The 25440-nt window shown below is 40.9% G+C and overlaps 1 protein-coding gene across 2 annotated transcripts in view; it reads left to right on the top strand.

Moving 5' to 3' along the window:
- Positions 1-25440, top strand: part of SMARCAD1 (SNF2 related chromatin remodeling ATPase with DExD box 1) — an 82333-nt gene that overhangs the window by 15647 nt on the left and 41246 nt on the right. For both annotated transcript variants that reach the window (XM_008267592.4, XM_008267591.4), the window contains exons 3-5: positions 2131-2308; positions 12394-12559; positions 16133-16199. In XM_008267592.4, coding sequence (XP_008265814.1) covers positions 2131-2308; positions 12394-12559; positions 16133-16199 — 411 coding nt within the window. The remainder of the gene's footprint in view (positions 1-2130; positions 2309-12393; positions 12560-16132; positions 16200-25440) is intronic.

Below are 25440 nucleotides of genomic sequence, written 5' to 3'. Positions count from 1 at the left end.
GCAGAGAGCTGGATTGGAAGTGGAGCAGCTGGGACTCAAACCGGCGCCCATATGGGATGCCGGCACTTAAGGCCAGGGCGTTAATCCGCTGCGCCACAGTGCCAGCCCCTGTGTTTTATTTCTTCATGTAACTATCAGAATTCTTCACCCAGGCTTGCCTCAGTACTTAAAAAATTGCTGCTTTGGATAAAATACTTCTTAGTGTTGTTTTTAGGACTGTACTATGGAAAGTAAATGTTTGTGCTTTGATGCCTGCAGAGCAAATATTAGTTATGTGGTACTTAGTTAATGTTGCTTACAGATATGGATCATGAGCTTCATAATAATGATTGCTATAATTCTGTGACAGTTAATGGGGGAGACCAAGAGTTTTAGAGTATACCAATTTAGACTTTTAGTCTTGAGATTCAGATCTGCTACTAGTTTTTCTGTGAAATGGTGATATATTATGTGTCCCTATGTTATGGTGAGGATTAAATGTTTTGTTTGAAGACTTCACCTGTTTGTTATTTTTTTTTTAACCTGGAAATTAAACATTCACATTGTTAGAGGAATGTGTTTCTCAGTTTATTCCAAGTCCTTACCCTCCTGGTGCTTCTGATTCATTTAACCTTAATTGCCTCTTTAAAGTTTTGAACAGTTACATTTAGAGTTGCTGGAGTTCAGACTTCTCCATATGAATAGGAGAGGTGGGGACACAATTTAGCCAAAAGCACTTGTCTAGGCTTATAGGAGGCTACTTGGCCATTATTGAAATAAAGACTTTTACATATCTCATCTGAATTTATGTGTGTATTAGCTCTGTGATGATTAGCATCTGCATTTTACAGGTAAACAGACTAAAGCTTAGGTTAAGTAACAAGACTAAGAAATAAGATGAGACTCCAAGTGGTTAAGCTGCCACTTTGGAGACCAGTATACCGAATCTAGAGTGCTGGTTGAGTCCTGGCTACTCCACTTTCCGACAGCCAGCTAGTGTGCCTAGGAAGCAGCAGATGGTGGCTCAGGTAGGTGAGTCCCTGCCACTCACGGCAGACCCAGATAGGTTGAATTTTCTGTGTTTCATGTATCAATCTTTTTTTTTTTTTTTTTTGACAGGCAGAGTGGATAGTGAGAAAGAAAGAGAGAAAGGTCTTCCTTTTTGCCGTTGGTTCACCCTCCAATGGCAGCCACATCTGGCGCGCTGCGGCCGGCGCACCGCGCTGATCCGAAGGCAGGAGCCAGGTGCTTCTCCTGGTCTCCCATGGGGTGCAGGGCCCAGGCACTTGGGCCATCCTCCACTGCCTTCCCGGGCCACAGCAGAGAGCTGGCCTGGAAGAGGGGCAACTGGGAAAGAATCCGGTGCCCTGACCGGGTTTGAACCCGGTGTGCCGGCACCGCTAGGTGGAGGATTAGCCTATTGAGCTGTGGCGCCGGCCGTATCAATCTTTTTAAAAAAGCAAAAATTGGACTCCAGGTCTTCTGAACTCTGGTGTCCATGCTCTCTCAGACAGGAACTGTGTGCTAGGAAATAAAAGCGTAGATTTAAAAAGGATTAGAATATAAAACACAAACCTGTGTTTTTTAGTTTTCATTAAAGTCTCACTAGTAAACAACCTGTGAAACAAAAAAATCATTTTGCACCAGCCTGGTTGACTTTTTTTTTAATATTTATTTATTTATTTGAAAGGCAGAGTCACAGAGGCAGAGAGAGAGAGAGAGAGAGAGGTCTTCCATCCACTGGTTCAATCCCACAGATGGCCGCAGTGGCCAAAACTGCGCCAGTCCAAAGCCAGGAGGCAGGAGCTTCTTCCTGGTCTCACGCAGGTGCAGGGGCCCAGGGACTTGGGCCATCTTCTGCTGCTTTCCCAGGCCAAGCAGAGAGCTGGATCAGAAGTGGAGCAGCCAGGATTAGAACCAGTGTCCATATGGGATGCCGGCGCCGCAGGCGGTGGCTTTACCCGCTACTCACAGTGCTGGCCCCAACCTGGTTGCCTATTAAGTTTGTTTTTAAAAAATGATAGAAATTTCTGGTTTTAGAATGGAAACAATTGGAGATATTAGAGATTTTTATATATGATGATAGTTACCGAAAACAAATTTGTTTAATTTTTAAGTTCAAAAATGCCTTTCTCCTTTTTTCTCTTACAGAAGATTCAAGTGTTCCAGAGACTCCAGATAATGAAAGAAAAACAAGTATATCATATTTCAAGAATCAAAGAGGAATACAATATATTGATTTGTCTTCTGATAGTGAAGATATTGTTTCCCCAAATTGCTCCAATACAGTTCAAGAGAAAAAATTCAACAAAGACACAGTGATAATCGTGTAAGCCACTTAATAGATTTATTATGTTTGCATGTAAAAGAGTTTTCAAGAAAGTGCCTTACCGGAAATTTTCAAGAAAAGGTTTTTTAAGATTTTTAATTGGTTTTTAAGAAAAGGCTTAGTGGCACCAGACATATAATGTTTTTAGCCTATAGGGAAATTATTTTGGTAGTATCTTGAATAATCCGTAATAGCTTATGATACATTCATGAGTCCATCAGTCAAATTGATTTAGCATATGTTAGGCACTTTCTGTGACCTAGATACTGTTTTATCATTTGAAATATAACAGTGAACAAACCCAAATCTGTGCCCACACACAGTTTAAATTCTAGTCAGAGTGAAAGACAGTAAATAAAACAGGTATCATTGTTACAGAAACCTCCAAAACTGGTTGGAGAGGTTGCTATAGAACCCTAAAGCTGGCTCCGCTGGCCCAATGTGCAGCAGATCAATCACTTGCAACAAGGAAAAAGCAAGTATTTATGGCATTGCACAGAGCAAGATGTCAGGCAGCTAATGATGAATTCCTGGGCTTCTGGTAAGATTAAAGAGAGTGAATCTTTTTATTTTAATTTTTCTTACTTTTTTTTAAGGCAGAGTTAGAGGGAAAGAGAGAGAAGTCTTTTGTCCACTGGTTCACTCCCCAAATTGCTACCACTGCTGGAGCTGCGCTGGTTTGAAGCCAGGAGCTTTTTCTGGGTCTCCCACATGGGTGCAGGGGCCCAAGGACTTGGACCATTTTCCACTGCTTTCCCAGGCACATTTTCAAGAAGCTGTATCAGAAGTAGAGCAGCTGGGACTCAAACTGGCACCCATATGAGATGCCAGTTCTGCAGGTGGCAGTTTTACCCGCTATACCACAGCGCTGGCCCCAAGACAGTAAATCTTAATAGTTCAAAGTTAAAGATTTGCAGTGGATAATCAGCTCACATGTGGGCCTCTGGTTGCTCCACAGTGCATACAAGCTTCTTTTGATTGGTCATTGATAGGGGCCAGTGAGTTTCCTTTGAAATAGCAAATGTGAGCTAGAGTCTAGGCTAAGGTTTGATAAGGTATTAGTTTTTTTTGACTAGGGCCTGTGAGTTCCTGCAAACACTCTCAGAATAGAGGCTAGCTTTGAGATACTAACTATAGGAACAATTATGTCACTCCCTTAACCTAATGAGAAAATCTTTACAGAGGAGCTGCATGATAGCAAAGAGATACTAGAACCCTATAAAATCTACATCACAGGCTTTGAAAATATGGGCTGAGGTTCAGCATGTCAAAGAATAAGTATTATGGGTGAAAGGGAAGGAAGTAGGAGCTCAGAGCCAAAGCAGGGTACTAAAGAGCACTGTTTGAAAAGGCTTCATTGAGAAATTGTTCCTAGAGCAAAGATGGGGGGGGGGGGTAACCAAGTAAAAAATGTGGATATTAGTGAAAAGAGTACTTCAGGCATTGGGAATATATCTTCAGTGGCCCTCAGGTGATAGTTTGCTTGGTGCTTTTGAGGGAGGTCAATGATGTAAAGGATGGGGTGGAGGAGGGGCTTAATTAATCATGTTAAGTCCAAGCAGCTTGGTTTTTATTCTAAATAAGATGGGAAGTTCATAGAGGTACTGATCAGAAAAGTAAAATTATCTGACTTATTTAGATGCTTAAAAGCTCTTTATGGTTTTAGGGGGATAATAGTAAAAGCATGACTACTGTTGTATTATCCCAGCAAAAAATTAGTGGGATTCTTAGACCGTGTTGGTACCTGTGGAAGCCCTAGGGTGTGGTTAGATTCTGGACATACTTTGAAGGTAGACTAGAAAGAATTGGTTGGATTTCATATGGTTTGGGAGAAAAGGGAGTTGAGGATGACCTTGATTTTTGACTTGAGGAACTGGAGGGATGGTGTTACCATTTATTGAGATAAGGAAAACTTTGGTGGGTAAGACACCTTTTGAAGGAATTCAGCAATTCAATCTTGAATATGCTGTGACTGAGGAGGCTCTTAGATACCTAAATGGAGCTATCAGGTAGTTAATTGGATTTGCATTTGAATTCTGGGAACTATCCAGACTGCATTTGCTATTTAAAACCTTGTGGGGCAGGCCTTTGGCTCAGCAGTTAAGTCACTGCCTGGGATGCTCACATCTCTTATCACAGTGCCTGATTCTAGTTCTGGCTTTTCAATTTCCTGAAAATGTGCACCTTACTAGACAGCAAATGGTGCCTCAAGAGACGTGGGTCTTTGTCACCCACGTGGGAGCCAGATTGAGTTGTGGGCTCCTGGCACTGGCCTGACCTAGTGGTAGCTGTTTATGGCTTCCTGTGAATGGAGGCGCTCTATCTCTGTCTCTGTGCCTTTTAAATATATTAAAAAGGAAAAGAAAGCCATATGGTTACATTAAATCACTAAGGAACGCTGATATCCCTGGAGAAGAAAAGATCTCTTATTTGAAATACTTAGACCATTGGAACCCTAAATTTTAGAGCTGGGGAGATGAGAAGAAACCACCAGAAGGTTCTAATAAGGAGCAGTCATTGAGGTAAGAGAAACCTCAGTTGCTATGGTTTTCTAAAAGCCAAATGCAGGAAGATGTGAGAGCGAGCAGGACTGTCTCATGATGATGAGTAGAACTTCTCCTAAATGAAGTTTTCACATAGAACCATAATAAACATACCTCATCCTGAATCACTCCAAAATAGAAAATAGTTAAGGTCTGCATGGTTTATCCTGAAAAAAATGTATATATCAGGTCCTCCTCTCCCCTTTTTATTTTTCAGAAATTTTGACTGTACAGAAAAGCTGCAAAAATGATATAATCAGCTGCCTCAGTTCAAAAATACTTAGTTAACATTTATGTACATTTGCTTTGTTGTACTCTTCATAAGTTTTAATTACCGTATAAAATATTTATTTATTTATTTATAAAGATTTATTTATTTATTAGAAAGTCAGTTACAGAGAGAATGGGAGAGACAGAGAAAGAACAAGATCTTCATTTGCAGGTTCACTCACTAGATGACTACAATGGCCAGGTCTGTACCAGGCCAAAACCAGGAGCCAGGAGCTTCATCCAGGTCTCCCACGTCGGTGGAGGGGTTCAAGCACTTGGACTGTCCTCCACTGCTTCCCCAGGCGCATCAGCAGGGAGCTGCAATGGAAGTGGAGTAGCTGGGACTTAAACTGGCCCTCTATAGGATGCTGGTGCTGTAAGCTGTGGCTTAATCCTCTGTGCCACAGCACTGGCCCGGAATTTTTCTTATGATGTATCTAAAACGGGGTTTATCTGTAATTTCTTCATACTTAAACTTAGGTTAAGTGGAAGGAATACTACATAAATGATCTTGTGTTTTTAATGTGTTCAGTTAGGAGGCATTAATATCCCTTTGTCCGCTTAATGGTGAACTTTAACAACTGTTAACATCCCCCTGACAGGTTTCTCCTTAAAAGTTACCATTTTTTCCTTTGTAATAGTTAAGAAATATGTAGAGAGATACTTTAAAAAATTATTAGAGTTGGCCGGCGCCGCGCCTCACTAGGCTAATCCTCCGGGTTCTAGTCCCGGTTGGGGCACCGGATTCTGTCCCGGTTGCCCCTCTTCCAGGCCAGCTCTCTGCTGTGGCCAGGGAGTGCAGTGGAGGATGGCCCAGGTGCTTGGGCCCTGCACCCCACGGGAGACCAGGAAAAGCACCTGGCTCCTGGCTCCTGCCATCGGATCAGCGTGGTGCGCCGGCCACAGTGCGCCGGCCACGGCGGCCATTGGAGGGTGAACCAACGGCAAAGGAAGACCTTTCTCTCTGTCTCTCTCTCTCACTGTCCACTCTGCCTGTTAAAAAAAAAAAAATTATTAGAGTGACAGAGAAAAAGAGCTCCCATCTGCTTGCTGATTTACTTCCTACATTCCCTCAATAGCCAGGGCTGGGCCAGATGAAGCTGGGAGCCAGAAACTCACTCCAGGTCTCCCAGTAGGTGGCAGGAAACCAAACACTTGAGCTGTCTCTGCTGTCTCCCAAGGTCTGCATCAGTGGGAAGCTGAAGTTGGGATCTGGAGGCAGGGATTGAACCCAGGCACTTATGATGTGGAATGCCAGTATCTTAACTGCTAGGCCAAACACTGCCCCCTGGAGGGATACTCTTGAGCTTGGGTAATGATCTGGTTCCCTTTAACTCAATAGTTTTACCATCAGTTGACTCTTTAAAAAAAAATAAATAAAGACAGTTACAGAGAGTTAGAGCCAGAGAGAGAGAGAGAGAGAGAGAGAGAGAGAGAGAGAGAGAGAGAGGTCTTCCATCTGCTTGTTCCCGCCCCAAATGACCGCAACGGCCAGAGCTGAGCCATTCCAAAGCCAGGAGCCAGGAGCTTCTTCTGGGTCTCCTACGCAGGTACAGGGAGCTAAGGACTTGGGCCATCTTCTACTGCTTTCCCAGGCCACAGCAGAGAGCTGGAACGGAAGAGGAATAGCCAGATCTTGAACCTGTGCCCATATGGGATGCTGGAGCTGCAGGCTGGGGCTTTAACTCTGTGACCCATCGCCAGCCCCCATTGGTTGACTCTTTCCTGATTCAGTTTTGACCCTGATGTTTGTAAAATGGTATTCCGACCAGCATTGTAGAACTTGTACTTTTATTACTTGGTATTCGGTAAATAAGTTTTCCCTTTTCTCCTCCATCTACTCGTTAATTTAGATATTTATGTAGTATAGTAAATTGTTCAGTTTCAGTAGATGAGTGCCCTCTTCAAGCAGGCTGTTGTGTCTGAAATGTTTCTGTAGTTTTTTTTTTCTTTTCCTTCTGATTTAAATGTTCCAGGGTTGCACTTTCCCTACCATTAGCCATTTCTCTGAGTAGCTCTGCTTCCTTTTAATAGAAAATGATATTTTGAAATATGGGGGCTAAATGTGTCCTTTCTTGGTTGCTAGCTTATGACTTTCTTCCAACAAATTTGAGCTGGGGAATATTGGGAGGAGGCTTTGAGGAGAGCATAAAGTGCTGTTTCGGCTATTTAAAATTTGTTTATAATGATATTATTCTAATCTGTCACTACAAGGCTTTACCCTGCCTATTATGACAATGAAAAACCTGGTTTTCTGCCGAAGTTAATTTGCTCAGTTATTAAGTATGCATAATATGGTTTATAGATTGCCTTATCCATACAACTTGAATGTTAGTGTGGTAAGCAGAGTTCAAGATTTGTTTATGAGTTGAAGGTATATAGTGAATACACTTTGGTTATCTATTTTTTTTTGTTTTTCATTTGAAATATGGTTAAGGTCAATAATTTCTGTTTGCATTCCTCTTAGGGTTTTTCTCCTTGACCTTTTCTAAACATATAAATTTACTTTAAAGCAATTAAAATATTAACAAGTTTCCAAATATAAAAATTCTATAAAGATATACTCAGAAAAGTATCATCCCCTTCTCCTGTCTCATCTTCATTCCACCCCCAGCCCCACCGCATGCCACCTCAGAGCTGACCAGTTTGTTTGGATTCTTGTTACAGTTTCTTTTTCTTTGTGTATCTTTTTTAAAAAGATTTATTTATTTATTCATTTATTTGAAATTCAGAGTTACAGGCAGAGATAGAGAGAGAGAAGAGTCTTCCTTCTGCTGGTTCACTCCCCAAATGGTCACAATGGCCAGGGCCAGTGCAAGCTGAAGCTAGCAGCCAGGAGCTTCTTCCAGGTCTCCCATGTGGGTGCAAGGGCCCAAGCACTTGGACCATCTTCCAGCAGGGAGCTGGATCAGAAGTGGAGCTGCTGGAACTCAAACTGGCGGCTATGTGTCTTTGTTGTTATTGTTACTTACAAAGAAGATAGAGCACAGCATAGTAAACCTTCCTTATCCAAGTCTGTGGTAGATGCCCAAAACCACAGATAGTAATAAGCCTTGTTTATAATTTGTTTTTTCCTGTACATACATGCTTATGATAAAGTATAATTTATAAATTAGACACAGTAAAAGATTAACAACAAGTCATCAAATATAATAGTTACAATAATTACTGTAATAAAAGTTAACTTGAAACATATAAGTTCTATATTTCTGGAATTTTCCATTAATATTTTCAGACCACTATTTTCTGTGGGAAACAAATTCTGGAAAATGAAGCCAGTGACAAGTGAGACTTCTCTGTATGGGTGTGTGTTTATTTGCTCTTTGCTTTATTAACTTAGCTATATATATACTTCAAGAATCGTATCAGATCTTAGGAATATTTATTCTTTTTTATAACTCTATAGTGCTGCATTCTGTGAACATTCCATAGTTTATTCAGTCAATCTTTGTGTGGGCATTTTGGTTATCAAGGTTTGTCAACCATGACCATTGACATTTGGGTCTGGATAATTCTCTGTTGTGAGGCTACCCCTTCTACTGTAGTACAGTTAGTTTAGCATCATCTCTGACCTGTATCTACTCACTAGATACCAATAGCACCTCCTTAATTAAGACAATAATAAATTTCTCTGTCCTGGCTCTGGCATAGTGGGTTAAGCTTCAGCCTGGAGCACTTGCATTCCATATGGGAGCCATTTCCCGTTCTGGCTGCTCTACCTGTGATCCAGCTCCCTGCTAATGCACCTGAAAAAGCAGTGGTGGATGGCCCAAGTGTTTGGGCTCCTGCCACCCATGTAGGAGACCCAGAAGAAGCTCCTGGCTCTTAGCTTCCGCTTGGCCCAGTTCAGGTCATTGCAGCTATTTGTGGAGTGAACCAGAGGATGGAGGATCTCTGTCACACCGTCTATCTTGTCTGTAACTCTACCTTTCAAATAAATCTTTAAAAAAAAGTCTACAGACATTTCCCAATGCCCTCTGACAGCAAAGTCATCTTCCTCTTTGAGAACTGTTGGTGTAGATATTAGTCAAATGTGGAAGTTAATTGTATCTTCAGGAAATAAGAAAACTGAAGAGAGAATCCAAGGTAAATCAATTCAGGAAAGTAAACACAGGAAGAAGAACCTCTTATAGGGATTAAGAAGGCCAGACTGGGAGCTTTTTTTTCTTTCTTTCCCCCGAAACATTTTATTTAAGGAATATAGACTTCATGTATTTCACACCCCAAATGGCCACAACAGCATGGGCTGGGCCAGGCCAACACACAGGACACAGGAACTCCATCAAGATTGTTAGAGGCATTTTTATTAATTTAAATATGTGTTCAATTTTGACCTGCATAAAGTAATTGCTATCCAACTGAATGTCAAATGCTGGATGGCAAAAGTAATATTTCAATTCTTGGTCAGTGATACTTAGGGGTTTTTATTATTGTTTTAAAAATGTATTTATTTATTTGAAAGGCAGAGACAGAGAGAAGGAGAACTTCTGTATACTGACTGATTTCACTCCCAAATGACTCCACGGCCAGGTCTGAGACAGGCCAAAGCCAGGAGTCAGAAACTCCATTCTAGTCTCCCAAATGGGTAGCAGGGGCCCATGTACTTGGAGCCATCTTCTGCTTTCTCAGGGGCATTAGCAGGAAGCTGTATCAGAAGTTGAGCAGCTGGGTCTTGAACTAGTCCTCTGACATATGATATTGGCATCTCAAGCCACTGCTTAACCACCTGCACCGGCCCCCTGAGATGGTATTTTGCCTTCAATAAATTATCTGAGACCAGATGAATATGTGATCCGTTTTGCTGTTCTTACAGATTTTGTTGTTTTTAAAGTTGTTGGCATATAAAACAATAAAATAGTGAACATCCATATATCTGTCTAGTTTTAACACTTGTTTTTCGTATTGGTTCATTGTTTCTTCTATTAATTTTAAGTATTTTGAAGTAAGTTATAGACATCTCAACATTTCTCCCCTTAATACTGGATTATACATCCCCCTTTCCACCAAAAATTTCAGTATTGTTATCAGTAAACAATTCTCTAATAACCTCTCTATATAGGAAATTAGAGGTGTGTATGTATACATACTTTTTGTTTTGATTTTCATTTTATTTGCAAGACAGAGACAAATGGACAGAAAAAGATCTTCCATGTGTTGGTTCACTCCTCAAATGCCTGGGAGCTGGAAACTTAGTCCAGGTTTCCCCTGTGAGTGATGGAGACTCAAGTGCTTGAGCCATCACCTGCTGCCTCCCAGGGTGTACAGTAACAGGACCCTGGAAGTAGAAGGGGAGCCAGAACTTGATTCCAGGCCCTCTAATCTGAGATGGGGATGTCCCAAATAGCTTCTTTTTTTTTTTTTCTCCCCAAATGGCTTCTTAGTGCTGCAACAAATGCCTGCCTCCCCAGTATATGTTTAGATTTCATGTATTTTGTAGCTGGTTTGTCCAACCAGGAATCCAAAAAAGGAACACGGATTGCATTCAGATGTTTTAACTCAACTCTCTCTCATTCCTGCACAATCCATTCTTCCTTCCTCTTTTAAAAACTTTAATTTATTGAAGAGATTGAATCTTTTCTTGGAGAAAATAGATTTTTCTCTTTTCTCATGATACAGAATAAGTTCCTTAACAATTGTATTTCTTGTAAACTACAAGTTAAATCCAAGGAGTGACTCTTGGTCATTTACTTAATAACTACATCAGGTGACACATGAACTTGTCATACTGTCAATCTGTCAATGTCATGAGTCTTTTTTTTTTTTTTTTTTTTTTTTTTGAGTCTTAATACTAGGTAAAGATTATGACAGATCAAGAGTAGAAAGATCTTTGAAAGTGGCGATCCAGGCAAGATTTATGAAAGGATTCCTACCTTTGAACTTCAGGGATCGTGCTAAAAGAAGAAATTTATTTATCTACTTTAGAACAATTTCTCAAAGTTCAAAAAGTCAACCTAGAGGCTTGTTAAAATATATTTTCTTAGTTGAAAGTCAGAGTCTTCTATCAGCGCTGTTCACTCCCCACTTTGCCGCAACAGTCGGAGCTGCACTGATCTGATGCCAGGAGTCTGAAGCCTTTTCTGGGTCTCCCACGTGGGCGCAGGGGCCCAAGGACTTGGGCAATCTTGTACTTTCCCAGGCCATAGCAGAGAGCGGGATTGGAAGTGGAGCAGGCAGGACCTGAACTGGTGGCCCATATGTGATGCTGGCACTGAAGGCAGCAGCTTTACCTGCTACACCACAGTGCCAGCCCCTTGTTACCATTCTTCTCTCTAGAAGATCTACCATGTTAGAAAACCCAAAGTACAAAATGAAGCAATTTTTTTTCATAAAGATTTATTTTATTTATATGAAAGGCAGAGTTATACAGGGAGAGACAGAGATCTTCATCTTCCATCTGCTGGTTGACATCTAAGTGGCTGTGACAGCTGGGGTTATGTCAAGCCACAGCTGGGAGCCAGGAACTCCATCCAGGTGTTAGGAGTCCCAAGTATTTAAGCCATCTTCCACTGTCTTCCCAGGCACATTAGTAGGGAGTTGGATTGGAAACCCAGCAGCCAGGACTTGAAACAGCTCTTTGATATGGGATCCTGCTTTGCAGTGTATGATTTAACCCTTTGTACCATATCACTGCCCCCTCCCCAATTTTTTAATTATGTTTGGGAGGTAAATGGGTAAAATTTGACTCTGTATCTCAAATAAGATAAAAATATATGAAATTTAATGGAACAGAATTGAAATTAGCTGCTGGAGAATAAACCCATGAAATAAATGTTCCCTCGTTTTCGAGGAAGTGTTTTGTTCCTATTCTTGTACTAAATGGGATCATTCTGATTTTAACACTTGGATTCTGATCAGCTACCTAGGCCATGAAAATTCTTTTATCTTTATATCAGGTTTCATAGTTTCTCAGTAGCTGGCTGACATCATCATCTAATATACAGAGCATTGCCAGATGAGTAGGAAGGAGAAGGTGGACGTAGAATAAATGTGTGTGGATCTTAAAAATAAGTGCCAAGTATTTCCTTTATTGTTCTTTTCCATCCTAGCCCAGATAATTTGAGGGTTTCTTTTTTAAACTATGCTGATTTTGCTAATGTGGATTTATATACCTAATTATACTGACATGAAAAAAAGTTCTTTTATTTATAAGATTTCATTTAATATAGAAGACAAGTACAAATACACTATATTATGCATGAACATATAGATAGTATAATACAGTAATATTGGCAATACATTAAAATTTTTTTTCCCCTCTGAAAATATTTTTAGTTCTGAGCCATCTGAAGATGAGGAATCCCAAGGCCTTCCTACCATGGCACAAAGAAATGATATTTCAGAATTGGAGGACTTTTCAGAATTAGAAGACCTTAAGGATGCTAAACTTCAGACCTTGAAGGAGCTTTTCCCACAAAGAAGTGACAGTGATTTGCTTAAGGTTATATTCTTTTTATAGTAATTCCTCCCTGTAATGTAGTGATAAAATCTCTCCTATAACCAGCACTGTAATTAGTAGTGGGTGGTCATTTTTCTAAAGATACCTTATGTTTGAAGATAATTATTAGTTATCATTTTATGAATAATAAAGGTAAATACCAGACATTTGCTTGACAGCCTTAACTCCATATGAGTTTATTCACTTGTAAATAATATAGAATTTGATTCTAAATAGTGCATGTGGTTGGTGAGTTTTTTTCTGCTTAAATAGTTCTTAAAGGTGGAACTGCCTACTAAAAGCACATGGAAAGCTCACCTCCTCCCCAGATTATAACAAGGGGTTGTTCCGGTGTTTAGTGTTCTGGGGCCAGTACCCAACCCTACTGAGGACAGTCGTGTACAACTGATTGTTCTACTAATAGCACCTTCATTGAAAAATACTGATGTAAATACAGAAACAAAATAAGTTGGACTGTGTAGTTTGCCCTGTGATTGATATATTTTAAGAACAAATAAAAATTGACCATTCAGTTAAGTCTTAGAGAATAAATCTTGAGATTACTAAACAACTTATCTCTAGCTTTGCAGCATATTAAATATCTGATCTTGGGGAAATCATTTATTTGCAGGATCTCGATTTTTTTTAACCATTGTATCTATTATTACCAGTATTACCAGTTCTCTCCACAATCTGAAGCTTATGAGTTACCATATCAATATGGTTTACATTGTATCTTTGAAGTGGTGGACACTGGCACACTATAAAGTGCTGCTCCTTTTTTTTTTTTTTTTTTAAGATTTATTTATTTATTTGAAAGTCAGAGTTACTCTGAGAGAGAAGGAGAGGCAGAGGGAGAGAGGTCCTCCATCCACTGATTCACTCCCCAATTGGTGCAACAGGCTGAGCTGCGCTGAAATGAAGCCAGGAGCTTCCTCCTGGTCTCCCACGTGCGTGTAAGGGCTCAAGGACTTGGACCATCCTCTGCTGCTTTCCAGGCCACAGCAGAGAGCTGGAGCAACTGGTCTCAAACCGGCACCCACATGGGATGCTGGCACTGCAGGCGAAGGCTTTACCTGCTATGCCACAGCGCTGGCTCCCTGCTCTTTCTAAAAGGGGTAGCTGCTGCTTTATTCCAGCAGAATACGACCATCTGAGCTATCAGTGAAAGGCCATTGTTAATAGGTATTCACATTTTTCAAAATTTCAAAAAGACTTGGGTGGTATTTAGTATTCACACCAGTTGAATATCTTTATTGAGATAGAATTTTTGTTTTTTTTGTTTAAAGATTTATTTTTATTTGAAAGAGTTAGAAGAGAGGCAGGGGCAGGGCATGGCAGGTGGCGGGGGGTGGTTGTCCATCCACTGATAGCTCCAGCCGTTGACTCCGTAAATGACCACAACGGCTGGAGCTGAGCCAATCCAGAGCCAGGAGCATCTTCTGGGTCTCCCATGCGGGTGCAGGGCCCCAAGGACTTGGGCCATCTTCTACTGCTTTCCCAGGCCATAGCAGAGAGCTGGATCAGAAGTGGAGCAGCCAGGTCTCAAACCAGCTGGTGCCCATATGGAATGCCAGCACTACAAGCCCCGGCTGTTAGACCACAGCGCCAGCCCCCCAAATCATTCTGATACCTTCTTGTTAGCTACATGCAATTTTATTGATAACTTTTTGTTTTTTTTGTTGTTGTTGTTGTTGTTTTTTTGACAGATAGAGTTAGACAGTGTGAGAGACAGAGAGAAAGGTCTTCCTTCTGTTGGTTCACCCCACCCCCAAATGGCCGCCACGGCCGGTGCTGCACAATCTAAAGCCAAGAGCCAGGTGCTTCTTCCTGGTGTCCCACGCAGGTGCAGGAGCCCAAGCACTTGGGCCATTCTCCACTGCCTTCCCGGGTCACAGCAGAGAGCTGGACTGGAAGAGGAGCAATCAGGAATAGAAGCCAGGGCCCATATGGGATGCCGGTGCCACAGGCGGAGGATTAACCAAGTGAGCCACGGCGCCAGCCCTAGTGATAACTTGAGTCCACATTTTATCCTTGCCATCAGTGTTATTGTGTGCTGATGAGACTTTTTCTACAAGTAAAAGTAACTGCAGCAGTTGTAAGGGCTCCTTATAATTGAAAAACCAATAGTAAAGATAGAGCTTCCAATATGATAAATATGATGAAATATTAAATATTTGAGCACATAGGAACAAATTTAGTTTTGAAATAATTTAGCTTGATTGACAATTTTTCATGTAGTTCAAAGCAATCCTTTTTTGCTATAGAAATATTTTTATCTGATTTTATAATTTTAGTGAGAAGAAAGGGTTAGTCCTCTTAATGTCTTATTAATATCTGAAATGATGTGATTTTATTTAGCATGTTACTCCAAAGCAGAGCACTCTAGAAGTAATCCGTTTTAAATGATTTTCATCATTTTTAGGACTTAAAGGTGACATTTACAAACTCTGGAAAGTTTAAAAGACCCATATGAAACAATTTAAGAACTTGTGAAATAAAAATCTATTTCTAGACTTGATAAGAATATACTTTTGACTGTTTTGACAATGAAGAGGGGCATATAGGATATCTAAAGATCCAGCATCAGGAAAACCTAGAAGGATGAAAGCATCCTCATATTTGATTTTGAGACTATTTGATTTGATACAGAAATAGGTTATTTTTTAAAAAGTAAGATCTTTCTAAAACAAGTAACTCACTGGAAATATGGGAAACCATAACATGAGAAAAATACAAGATGCTTACTTTCTTCTGAAATCTGTTAAAAATATGAAAAACAGTGTAATTGAAACTCTTAAATAACGTTTGCGTATGTTCTTGAAGAACTTCATCATGCAATTTATAATAGAGTAAAAATCAAGAGCCCTTTATATGTTTCATCTTAAATAAAATTATGCAGAGTTACAGAGAGAAAGGGAGAGACAGAGAAAAATCTCCTGGCTGCTCTTTCACTTCCCAGATAGCCACAGTGGCTCTTGTCCATGGCCAGTAGCTTCATCCAGGTCTCCTATATGGATGCAGAGGCCGAAGCACTTGGCCCATTTTTACTGCACTACCAGGTGCATTAACTTTGAGCTGGATTGGAAGTAGAGCAACCGGGACTGGAATTGGCACCATATAGGATGCTGGCATTGCAGGTCGAGGTTTAACCTGCTGCACCACAAACCCAGACGCGATATGATTTTAGGAAGCATTAGTGAAATAAGTAGAGTTGTGCTTAGAGATTTAAAGGAAAAAAAAAGATGTAAATAAGTATCTGTCAATCTCCCTGTCTCCTTTCTCTGTCACTCACACACAGACATACCCATAGTACCTGGACACATAGGAACAGAGTTTTTAAATCTTCAGCACAAAACCTTGTAATTGAAAGAACAAAAATCTGTAGTATGTTATATATATTTGGTTGTTTTAATTTTTCTTTTCAGTGATGAGTAAATCTGATCCATTTTAAGGTATGCTTAATGGACATAACCTAGACATACACTTTTCCCATATTACTTCTATTAAATTTTTAATAACTTTGTGAAGTAATTCCAGAAGTATTATTTTTAAAATCTTTTCTCATTCTCTCAGTTGATAGACTCAACAAGTACCATGGATGGAGCAATTGCTGCTGCCTTGCTGATGTTTGGTGATGCAGGTATGTCTGACTTAGTTTAAACCATGTTAATTTATTATAATGTCTAAGTAGTATCTTCTCATTAATATTGCTCCAAAAATTACGTTTTTGAATTTTTTTTAAATATTTATTTGAGAAGCAGAGTTACAAACAGAGAGACAGACAGAGAGGTCTTCCATTCACTGGTTCATCCCCCAAATGGCTGCAACAGCCGGAGCTGGGCCTGTCTGAAGCCAGGAGCTTCTCTTGGGTCTCTCACATGGGTGCAGGGGCCCTCAAGCACTTGGGCCATGTTCCTCTGCTTTCCCAGGCCATTAGCAGGGAGCTAGATCAGAAGTGGAGTAGCCAACCCATATGGATGCTGGCATTGCAGGCAAAGGCTTAATCTATTATGCCACAGCACTGGCCCCACCCTTATGAAAATATTGATAACTTCAGTTTCATTATATGAAGAAACAAGTTTAAGAAGATTAAATAGCTTACCTGGGGGCTGGTGTTGTGGCATAGCAGGTTTAGCAGCGCCCATATGGGTGCTGGTTCAAGTCTCGGCTGCTCCACTTCTTTTTCATTTTATTTTTTTTTTTGACAGGCAGAGTGGACAGTGAGAGAAAGAGACAGGGAGAAAGGTCTTCCTTTGCTGTTGATTCACCCTCCAATGGCCGCCGCACCAGCGCACCAGGCTGATCCAAAGCCAGGAGCCAGGTGCTTCTCCTGGTCTCCTATGCAGGTGCAGGGCCCAAGCACTTGGGCCGTCCTCCACTGCACTTCCAGCAGGGAGCTGGCCTGGAAGAGGGGCAACCAGGACAGAATCTGGCGCCCCGACAGGGAGTGCCAGTGCCGCAGGTGGAGGATTAGCCTATTGAGCCGCGGCGCCGACCTGCTCCACTTCTGATCCAGGTCTCTGCTAAGGCCTGGGAAAGCAGTAGAAGATGGCCCAAGTCCTTGGGCCCCTGCACCTATGTGGAAGATCCAGAAACTCCTGGCTCCTGGCTTCAGATAAGCACAGCTCCAGCCATTGTGGCCATCTGGGGAGTGAACCACTAGATGGAAGACCTCTCTCAGTCTCTTTCTGCCTCTACTCCTCTGTACCTCTGCCTTTCAAATAAATAAATTAATTTAAAAAAAATAGCTTACCTGAGTTCATACAGCTATTTGGAAACAAAATTTCTAGGCTGGTTTTGTTTTTCCCCCCTAAAGAAAGGAGAAAGCAATTTCTCATTGGTAATTATACATATCAGAATATAGATGATTGTGTTCAGGTCAAATCTCATAACATTGCATTGTGGTTATATTTACAGATATCCAAATCTGAGTCAGTAGGAACTTAATGTAATGTCTAGTAGAAAGTCCTCACTGGTAATCCTTCATTTAATAAATACTTATACTGTGTTCTACCTCTAACTTTTTAGTAAATGCTTCATCAATTTTTTTTTTAACTTGCACATGCCAAGAAATATAACAAATAAAAATCAATTACTATAAAAAAGTATCTGACATAATAATGAAAGCAACCTTGCACTCCATTACTGACTCTTAAATTTGCTGTATATTTTTCCCAACATTTTCTTATATTTTTAGACAACGTATTATGTAACATACATTCAGTTACAAAATGTAAAATACTACTTTGCATTTTTTAAAAGTCATTGAATTTATCACAGCTAGCTTATTGGTACAATTAGATTTATCTGTTTTTAAAAATGGCTCCATGACATTATTTTGTGACTAAGCTGTATAATTAGTTTACCATTCCTCTATTTATCATTTGTATTTCCATTATTTATTATAGTACTAATGTAAATTGCTTTGTGCATTGATCTTCATGTTATTTCTGCAGATGTAAATTTCAAAGTAAGATGCTAAGTCAAAGGATATGTGCATTTTAATTTTTTAACTTTTATTTAATGAATATAAATTTCCAAAGTACAGCTTATGGATTACAATGGCTTTTCCCCCCCATAACTTCCCTCCCACCTGCAACCCTCCCCTCTCCCACTCTCTCTCCCCTTCCATTCACATCAAGATTCATTTTCAATTCTCTTTATATACAGAAGATCAATTTAGCATATATTAAGTAAAGTTTTCAACAGTTTGCACCCACACAGAAACACAAAGTGAAAAATACTGTTTGGGTACTAGTTATAGCATTAAATCTCAATGCACAGCACACTAAGGACAGAGATCCTACATGAGGAGTAAGTGCACAGTGACTCCTGTTGTTGACTTAACAAATTGACACTCTTGTTTATGGCATCAGTAATCACCCTAGGCTCTTGTCATGAGTTGCCAAGGCTATGGAAGTCTTTTGAGTTTGCCGACTCTGATCATGTTTAGACAAGGTCATAGTCAAAGTGGAAGTTCTCTCCTCCCTTCAGAGAAAGGTACCTCCTTCTTTGATAACCTGTTTTTCCACTGGGATCTCACTCGTGGAGATCTTTCATTTAGGTTTTTTTTGTTTGTTTTTTGGTTTTTGTTTTGTTTTGTTTTGTGTGTGTTTTTTTTTTTTTTTTTTTTTTTTTTTTTTTTTTTTTTTTTACCATAGTGTCTTGGCTTTCCATGCCTGAAATACTCTCATGGGCTTTTCAGCCAGATCCAAATGCCTTTAGGGCTGATTCTGAGGCCAGAGTGCTGTTAGGACATCTGCCATTCTACGAGTCTGCTGTGTATCCTGCTTCCCATGTTGGATTGTTCTCTCCCTTTTTTATTCTATCAGCTAATATTTGCAGACACTAGTCTTGTTTATGTGATCCCTTTGGCTCTTAGTCCTATCATTATGATCAATTGTGAACAGAAATTGATCACTTGGACTAGTGAGATGGCATTGGTACATGCCACCTTGATGGGATTGAATTGGAATCCCCTGGCACATTTCTGACTCTACCATTTGGGGCAAGTCAGCTTGAGCCTGTCCCAAATTGTACTTGTCCTCCCTCTCTTATTCCCACTCTTATATTTAACAGGGATCACTTTTCAGTTAAGTTTCAATACCTAAGAATAATTGTGTATTAATTACAGAGTTCAACCAATAGTATTAAGTACATTTTAATTGGAATATATACTTCTCTTATTATTGTTAATGGTCATATCATTGTGTGAATGCCCCTAACCTAAGTGGTGTTTCTTCTTTTAAAATTTTTCAGAAATTTAAAATTATTGACCAAAATAGAAAATAATGCAACATGTTCCTATGGAACCATTATTCCTCGTCAGCATTTATCTATCCCATATTCCTTTCCCTCAGTGGATTGTATTTGAGTGATTGTAAACACATTATTTCATCCATATGAATTGTTTTAGTGTATTTATCTTGTAAGATGGAAAGACCTATGCTGAGTCTGATTAATGTAAGAAGATGTTGCAAAGAATTGATTTTATAAATCTTAAAGGAGATGTGATTGAAGGGATTTATCTTTTCTTGATTTTTCCTTTTGAACATTGATGTCTTTAGAAAGTGATCAACATGATGGTTTCAGGGCCTAATTGTTGGTAAATGATTGAGACTCAGATAAAAAGTTAATATCCACTGTTTACCACCCTGTTATTTGAATTAGAAGTGACCATGTATATTATCTTGCTTGAAGAAATATTTGACAAAAAAAAAGCAGTATCTGTCATTTGTAAATTTTCTTGTTCTAAAGAAAGCATTATGTTCTATAGATATAAATTATGTAAATAAAAGTTATTTTATACCATTTCAAAAAAAAATCTTTAATTTCCTCTAATTTGAGCAAGAAGATGGGATTGTGTGGTGATTACCTGCACAGAATGTCAAAATCCTTTCTTGTTTTACTATTTAACTAACCGTGTGACCTCGGGCATTATTGCTAACTCTTCTGTGTTTCTGTTTCCTTATCAATAAAATTGTATAATAGTAGTGCTGAACACTTAGATTGAACTCATGTAAATTCCCTACTGTGGTTCCTTATACATATTTGTGCATAGTAAATGCAGTTATTTGTTCTTAAGGGCCATCTGATGATAATCAACAGTAGCACCGGTGAATGTTGACTATCTACTTCATGACTGTTTCCCAAGCCTGCATTTTAAAAGCTAAAAAATGGGCCGGCGCCTCGGCTGAATAGGCTAATCCTCCACCTGCGGCGCTGGCGCACCAGGTTCTAGTCCCAGTCAGGGCGCCGGATTCTGTCCCGGTTGCCCATCTTCCAGGCCAGCTCTCTGCTGTGGCCCGGGAGTGCAGTGGAGGATGGCCCAGGTACTTGGGCCCTGCACCCCATGGGAGACCAGGAGGAAGCACCTGGCTCCTGCCTTCGGATCAGTGTGGTGTGCTGGCCGCAGCAGCCATTGGAGGGTGAACCAATGGAAAAGGAAGACCTTTCTCTCTGTCTCTCTCTCTCACTGTCCACTCTGCCTGTCCAAAAAAAAAGCTAAAAAATGTTAAGACAGAATTATCATTTGTTGAGTTGCAAGATGGCTTGTGGAATTTACGTATTCTTTTTTTTTTTTTTTTTTTTTTTTTTGACAGGCAGAGTGGACAGTGAGAGAGAGAGACAGAGAGAGAAAGGTCTTCCTTTGCCGTTGGTTCACCCTCCAATGGCCGCCGCTGCAGCCGGCGCACCGCGCTGATCCTGGCAGGAGCCAGGAGCCAGGTGCTTTTTCCTGGTCTCCCATGGGGTGCAGGGCCCAAGCACCTGGGCCATCCTCCACTGCACTCCCTGGCCATAGCAGAGAGCTGGCCTGGAAGAGGGGCAACCGGGACAGAATCCGGCGCCCCAACCGGGACTAGAACCCGGTGTGCCGGCGCCGCAAGGTGGAGGATTAGCCTATTGAGCCACGGCGCCGGCTGGAATTTACGTATTCTTTGTTGCTCTCACAGTACTGTAGTCTTTCCTTTGAAAACCTCTTGTAGAATGACTTTATTCCACATTAATGTTTAATATTTTTTCTCTTGAGCAGTTCATACCATTTGATTTATTTGTTTAACATATTTATTGTGCTCAACTACCAGGTGGCTGGTGCTATTTTAGACACTTCATACATAAGGAAACAAAGTGGTCACCGTGCTTGTCCTCATTGAGTTTGCAATTTTCATTAAGTTTAAAGCTCAGCTGAGTTTTTTCTTTCCTTTCTTGCATTGTACTGTTATATTCTATATTTTTAAAAAATTTTCAGTGGAGCTGGTGCTGTAACATAGTGAGTAAAGCTGTCACTTGCAGTGCTGGCATCTCATATGGGCGCTGGTTTCAGACCCAGATGCTCCACTTCTGATCCAGATCTTTGTGGCCTGAGAAAGCAGTAGAAGATGGCCCAAGTCCTTGGGCCCTTGCACCCATGTGGGAGACCTGGAAGAAGCTTCTGGCTCCTGCTGGTGTGGCCATTTGGGGACTGAATCAGCAGATGGAGAATATCTGTGTGTGTGTGTGTGTGTGTGTGTGTGCGCGCCTCTCTGTAGCTCTGCCTTTCAAATAATCTTTTTTTTTTTTTTTTAAGATGATTTTATTTATTTATTTGAGGGGTAGAGTTACAGACAGTGAGAGGGAGAGACAGGGAGAGGTCTTCCATCCTCTGGTTCACTCCCCAATTGGCCGCACGGCCAGAGCTACATCTATCCAAAGCCAGGAGCCAGGTGCTTCTTCATGGTCACCCATGTGGGTGCAGGGGCCCAAGGACTTGGGCAATCTTCTGCTGCTTTCCCAGGCCATAGCAGAGAGCTGGATCAGAAAAGGAGCAGCCGGGACTAGAACTGGCGCCCATATGGGATGCTGGCACCGCAGGTGGAGGATTAACCTACTGCGCCACGGCACCGGCCCCCAAATAAATAAATACTTAAAATTTTTTTTTAAAGAATTTTAAACAAGAAATTGAGTCTTTCTTTTTGTTTGTTTTAAAGATTTATTTATTTATGTGAAAGAGTTGCAGAGATGGAGAGAAAGAGAGAGATCTTCATCCTCAGTTTCACTCCACAGATGGCCACAACAACCAGGACTGGGCCAGGGCGAAGCCAGTAGCCAGGGGTCCCTTACGTGTGTTGGCAGAGGCCCAAAAACTGGGGCATCTTCTCTGCTGCTTTTCCCAGGCCTATATCAAGGAGCTGCATCAGAAGCAGAGTAGTCAGGACACGAACCAGCACTTTACCTACCTCGCCACAATGCTGGCTCCTTTTTGTTTTTTGTTTCTGTTTTTGTTTTTGTTTTTTTAAATATTTTTTATTTATTTATTTGAGAGGAAGAGAAAGAGAGAACAGTCTTCCTTCTGTTGGTTCACTCCCTCGATGACCACAACAGCCAGAGCTGCACCGATCTGAAGCCAGGAATTTCTTCCTGGTCTCCCACACTGGTGCAGGGCCCCAAGCACTTGGGCCATCTTCCACTGCTTTCCAGGGCCACCGCAGAGAGCTGGATTGGAAGAGGAGCAGCTGGGACCAGAACCAGTGCCTATATGGGATGCCAGCAGTGCAGGCAGAGGATTAACCTACTGCGCCACCGTGCTGGCCCCTTGTTTGCTTTTTAAACAGACTTTCTTTATCTTGGAATGGATAGTTTAATCATTATTAGAGATCCTTATTTTTAGTATAGTACATTTTGAAGTAAGATATACAATGACAGCTTTGTCTAACTTTGAAGATAAAATAACATTCAATATACTACGAGAGTACCTCAACTTAGTAGAAAGAAAGAATTAAAAGATAAGTTTATTTTGGCAGTTTTTTCTTTCTTTCTTTTTTTTTTTAAAGGCAGAGTGGACAGTGAGAGAGAGAGAGAGAGGGAGAAAGGTCTTCCTTTTCCGTTGGTTCACCCCCCAGTGGCCACTGCGACGGGTGCATTGCACTGATCCAAAGGCAGGAGCCAGGTGCTTCTCCTGGTCTCCCATGGGGTGCAGGGCCCAAGGACTTGGGCCATCCTCCACTGCACTCCCAGGCCACAGCAAAGAGCTGGCCTGGAAGAGGGGCAACCGGGACAGAATCCGGCGCCCGGACCAGGACTAGAACCCAGGGTGCCGGTGCCGCGGCACTGGTCAATTTTTTTTTTTTTAAAGAATTATTTATTAGGGCTAGTGCTGTGGCATAGTTTGTGAAGCTGCTGCTTGCAGTGCCGGCATCCCATAATGGGTACCAGTTCAAGGCCCAGTTGCTTCATTCTGATCCAGCTCTCTGCTATGGCCTGGGAAAGCAGTAGAAGATGGCCCAAGTCCTTGGGCCCCTGCACCCACATGGGAAGACTCAGAAGAAGCTCCTGGCTCCTGGCTTTGGAGCGGTACAGCTCCAGCCGTCACAGCCAATTGAGGAGTGAACCATCAGATGGAAGACTTCTCACTCTCTGCCTTTCCTCTCTCTGTAACTCTTACTTTCAAATAACTAAACTTAAAAATCTTTAAAAAGAAAAAAGAATTATGTATTTGAAAGGCGGAGTTAGAGAAAGAGAGAGAAGTCGTCCATTCTATAGTTTGAGAGAGAGAGACATCTTCCATTCTCTGGTTCGCTCTCCAGATGGCCACAGCAGCCAAGGTTGAGCCAGGCCAAAGCCAGGAACCAGTAACTCTGTCTGGGTCTCCTTTATACTGCTTTCCCCAGGGAACATTAGCTGGGACCCTCAAACTGGAAACACCCATATGGGATGCCAGCATCATGGGTGGTGGCTGGGTCAGGATGAAACCAGAAGCTGGAAGCTAAATCCAACTCCCAACATGGTTGACAAGGACCCAAGTACTTGAGTCATCATCACCTGCTACCCAGGGTGTGCTTTATCAGAGCTAGGATTGAAACCTAGGGTCTCTGACAGGGGATGTAGCAGTCCCAAGTTGTGTCTTAACCACTGTGCCAAACACTTGCCCATTTCTTCTTTTTAAGAATGATGAAAGTATATGTAAGTGCCATCACATAAATTGCCTAGTTTGAAGCTTTTTTTCCAGACAAACTTACTAACAAGGCTTACTGAACCCTGACAGGTATATAGGTGATGGTGAGGTTGTATTTTCCCCTTCTTAAAAAGGTTGCTAAAAATTAGTTGTTGTATACCGATTGCACATTCACATTTCTCCTGAATCAGGAAAAAACATTTAAGTATTCATACTAACATGATTACTATTCCTTTATTTATTTATTTTTCAAAACCAGATTGTACTGACGGTCTGCAATTATATTGGTCAAGCACAATGCTTGGCACACAGTGGTTGCATTTTTTCTTTTTAAGTTTTTATTTATTTTATTTGAGTGGCAGAGTTACAGACAAAGAGAGGGAGAGACAGAGAGAAAAGTCTTCTACCTACTGGTTCATTTCCAAATGGCCACAACGGCTTGAGCTGGGCATATCCAAAGCCAGGATCCAGGAACTTCTTCTGGGTCTCCTACATGGATGCAGGGGCCCAAGTTCCCATACCTTAGCAGAGAGCTGGATCAGAAGAGGAGCAGCTGGGACTCGAACCAGTGCCTATATGGGATGCCAGCACTGCAGGCGGAGGCTTAACCCACTACGCCACAGTGCCAGCCCCAATGGTTACTCATTCTTTAAAGGGTTAATGGTGGTTCAGTCCAATTTAGCCATGTTGTGAAATTTTTAGGCTTATAGTTTAGAAGCTGTCCCATATATATGTATTGGGAATATAATGCTACTACAAATTTTACTACAAATTGTGTAGTTATTTCTAACTACACAGTCTAAGTTCTGATGTAATTAATGTTGCGATGGTAAATCCTTGTAAGCTTTAACAGGTGTCTTCATATTAGCACAGCAAAGTATTTAAGAAATTTGATTTTTGAGAGTATTTAAGGAATATGTAAATGTATCCAAAGTATAAATATATAGCATAGCTTCTCAAGATCATAGTATTTTTTCTTTCAGTCGTGACAGAAGATGCACACTTCTTTTATATTGTTATACGCCCTTTATGTTAACAATGTTAATTGCTTGTGCTCCCTATTGTTTAGTTCTTCTTCATTTTAAAAAATGTTTCCTAATTTTTGGTTTATTTGTGGAAAAGGCATGAAATAATTATTTGTGTTAAAAGTTTGTGCAAAGCCTGATATGTAAGTAGACAGTGAGTAATTATTTGTGTCAGTGATGCTGCTCTGGTAACATTTGATGGAGCTCAGCTTTTTTCACTGCTGAACACTCAGTCCAGTCCACTGGGGAGAGTCCCTCCCCGTAAGTATTACTCTAGGATTACTTGTCAATGTGTGTGTGTGTGTGTGTGTGTGTGTGTGTATATATATATATTTAAGATTTATTTAATTGAAATTCAGAGTTACCAGAGAGAGGCAGAGAGAGAGAGAGAGGTCTTCCATCTGATGGTTTACTACCCAATTGGC

This window comes from Oryctolagus cuniculus, chromosome 8 (assembly GCF_964237555.1).
Source record: "Oryctolagus cuniculus chromosome 8, mOryCun1.1, whole genome shotgun sequence".
NCBI classification, from domain to species: Eukaryota; Metazoa; Chordata; class Mammalia; order Lagomorpha; family Leporidae; genus Oryctolagus; species Oryctolagus cuniculus.
This window is presented reverse-complemented; position numbering and strand designations above follow the sequence as displayed.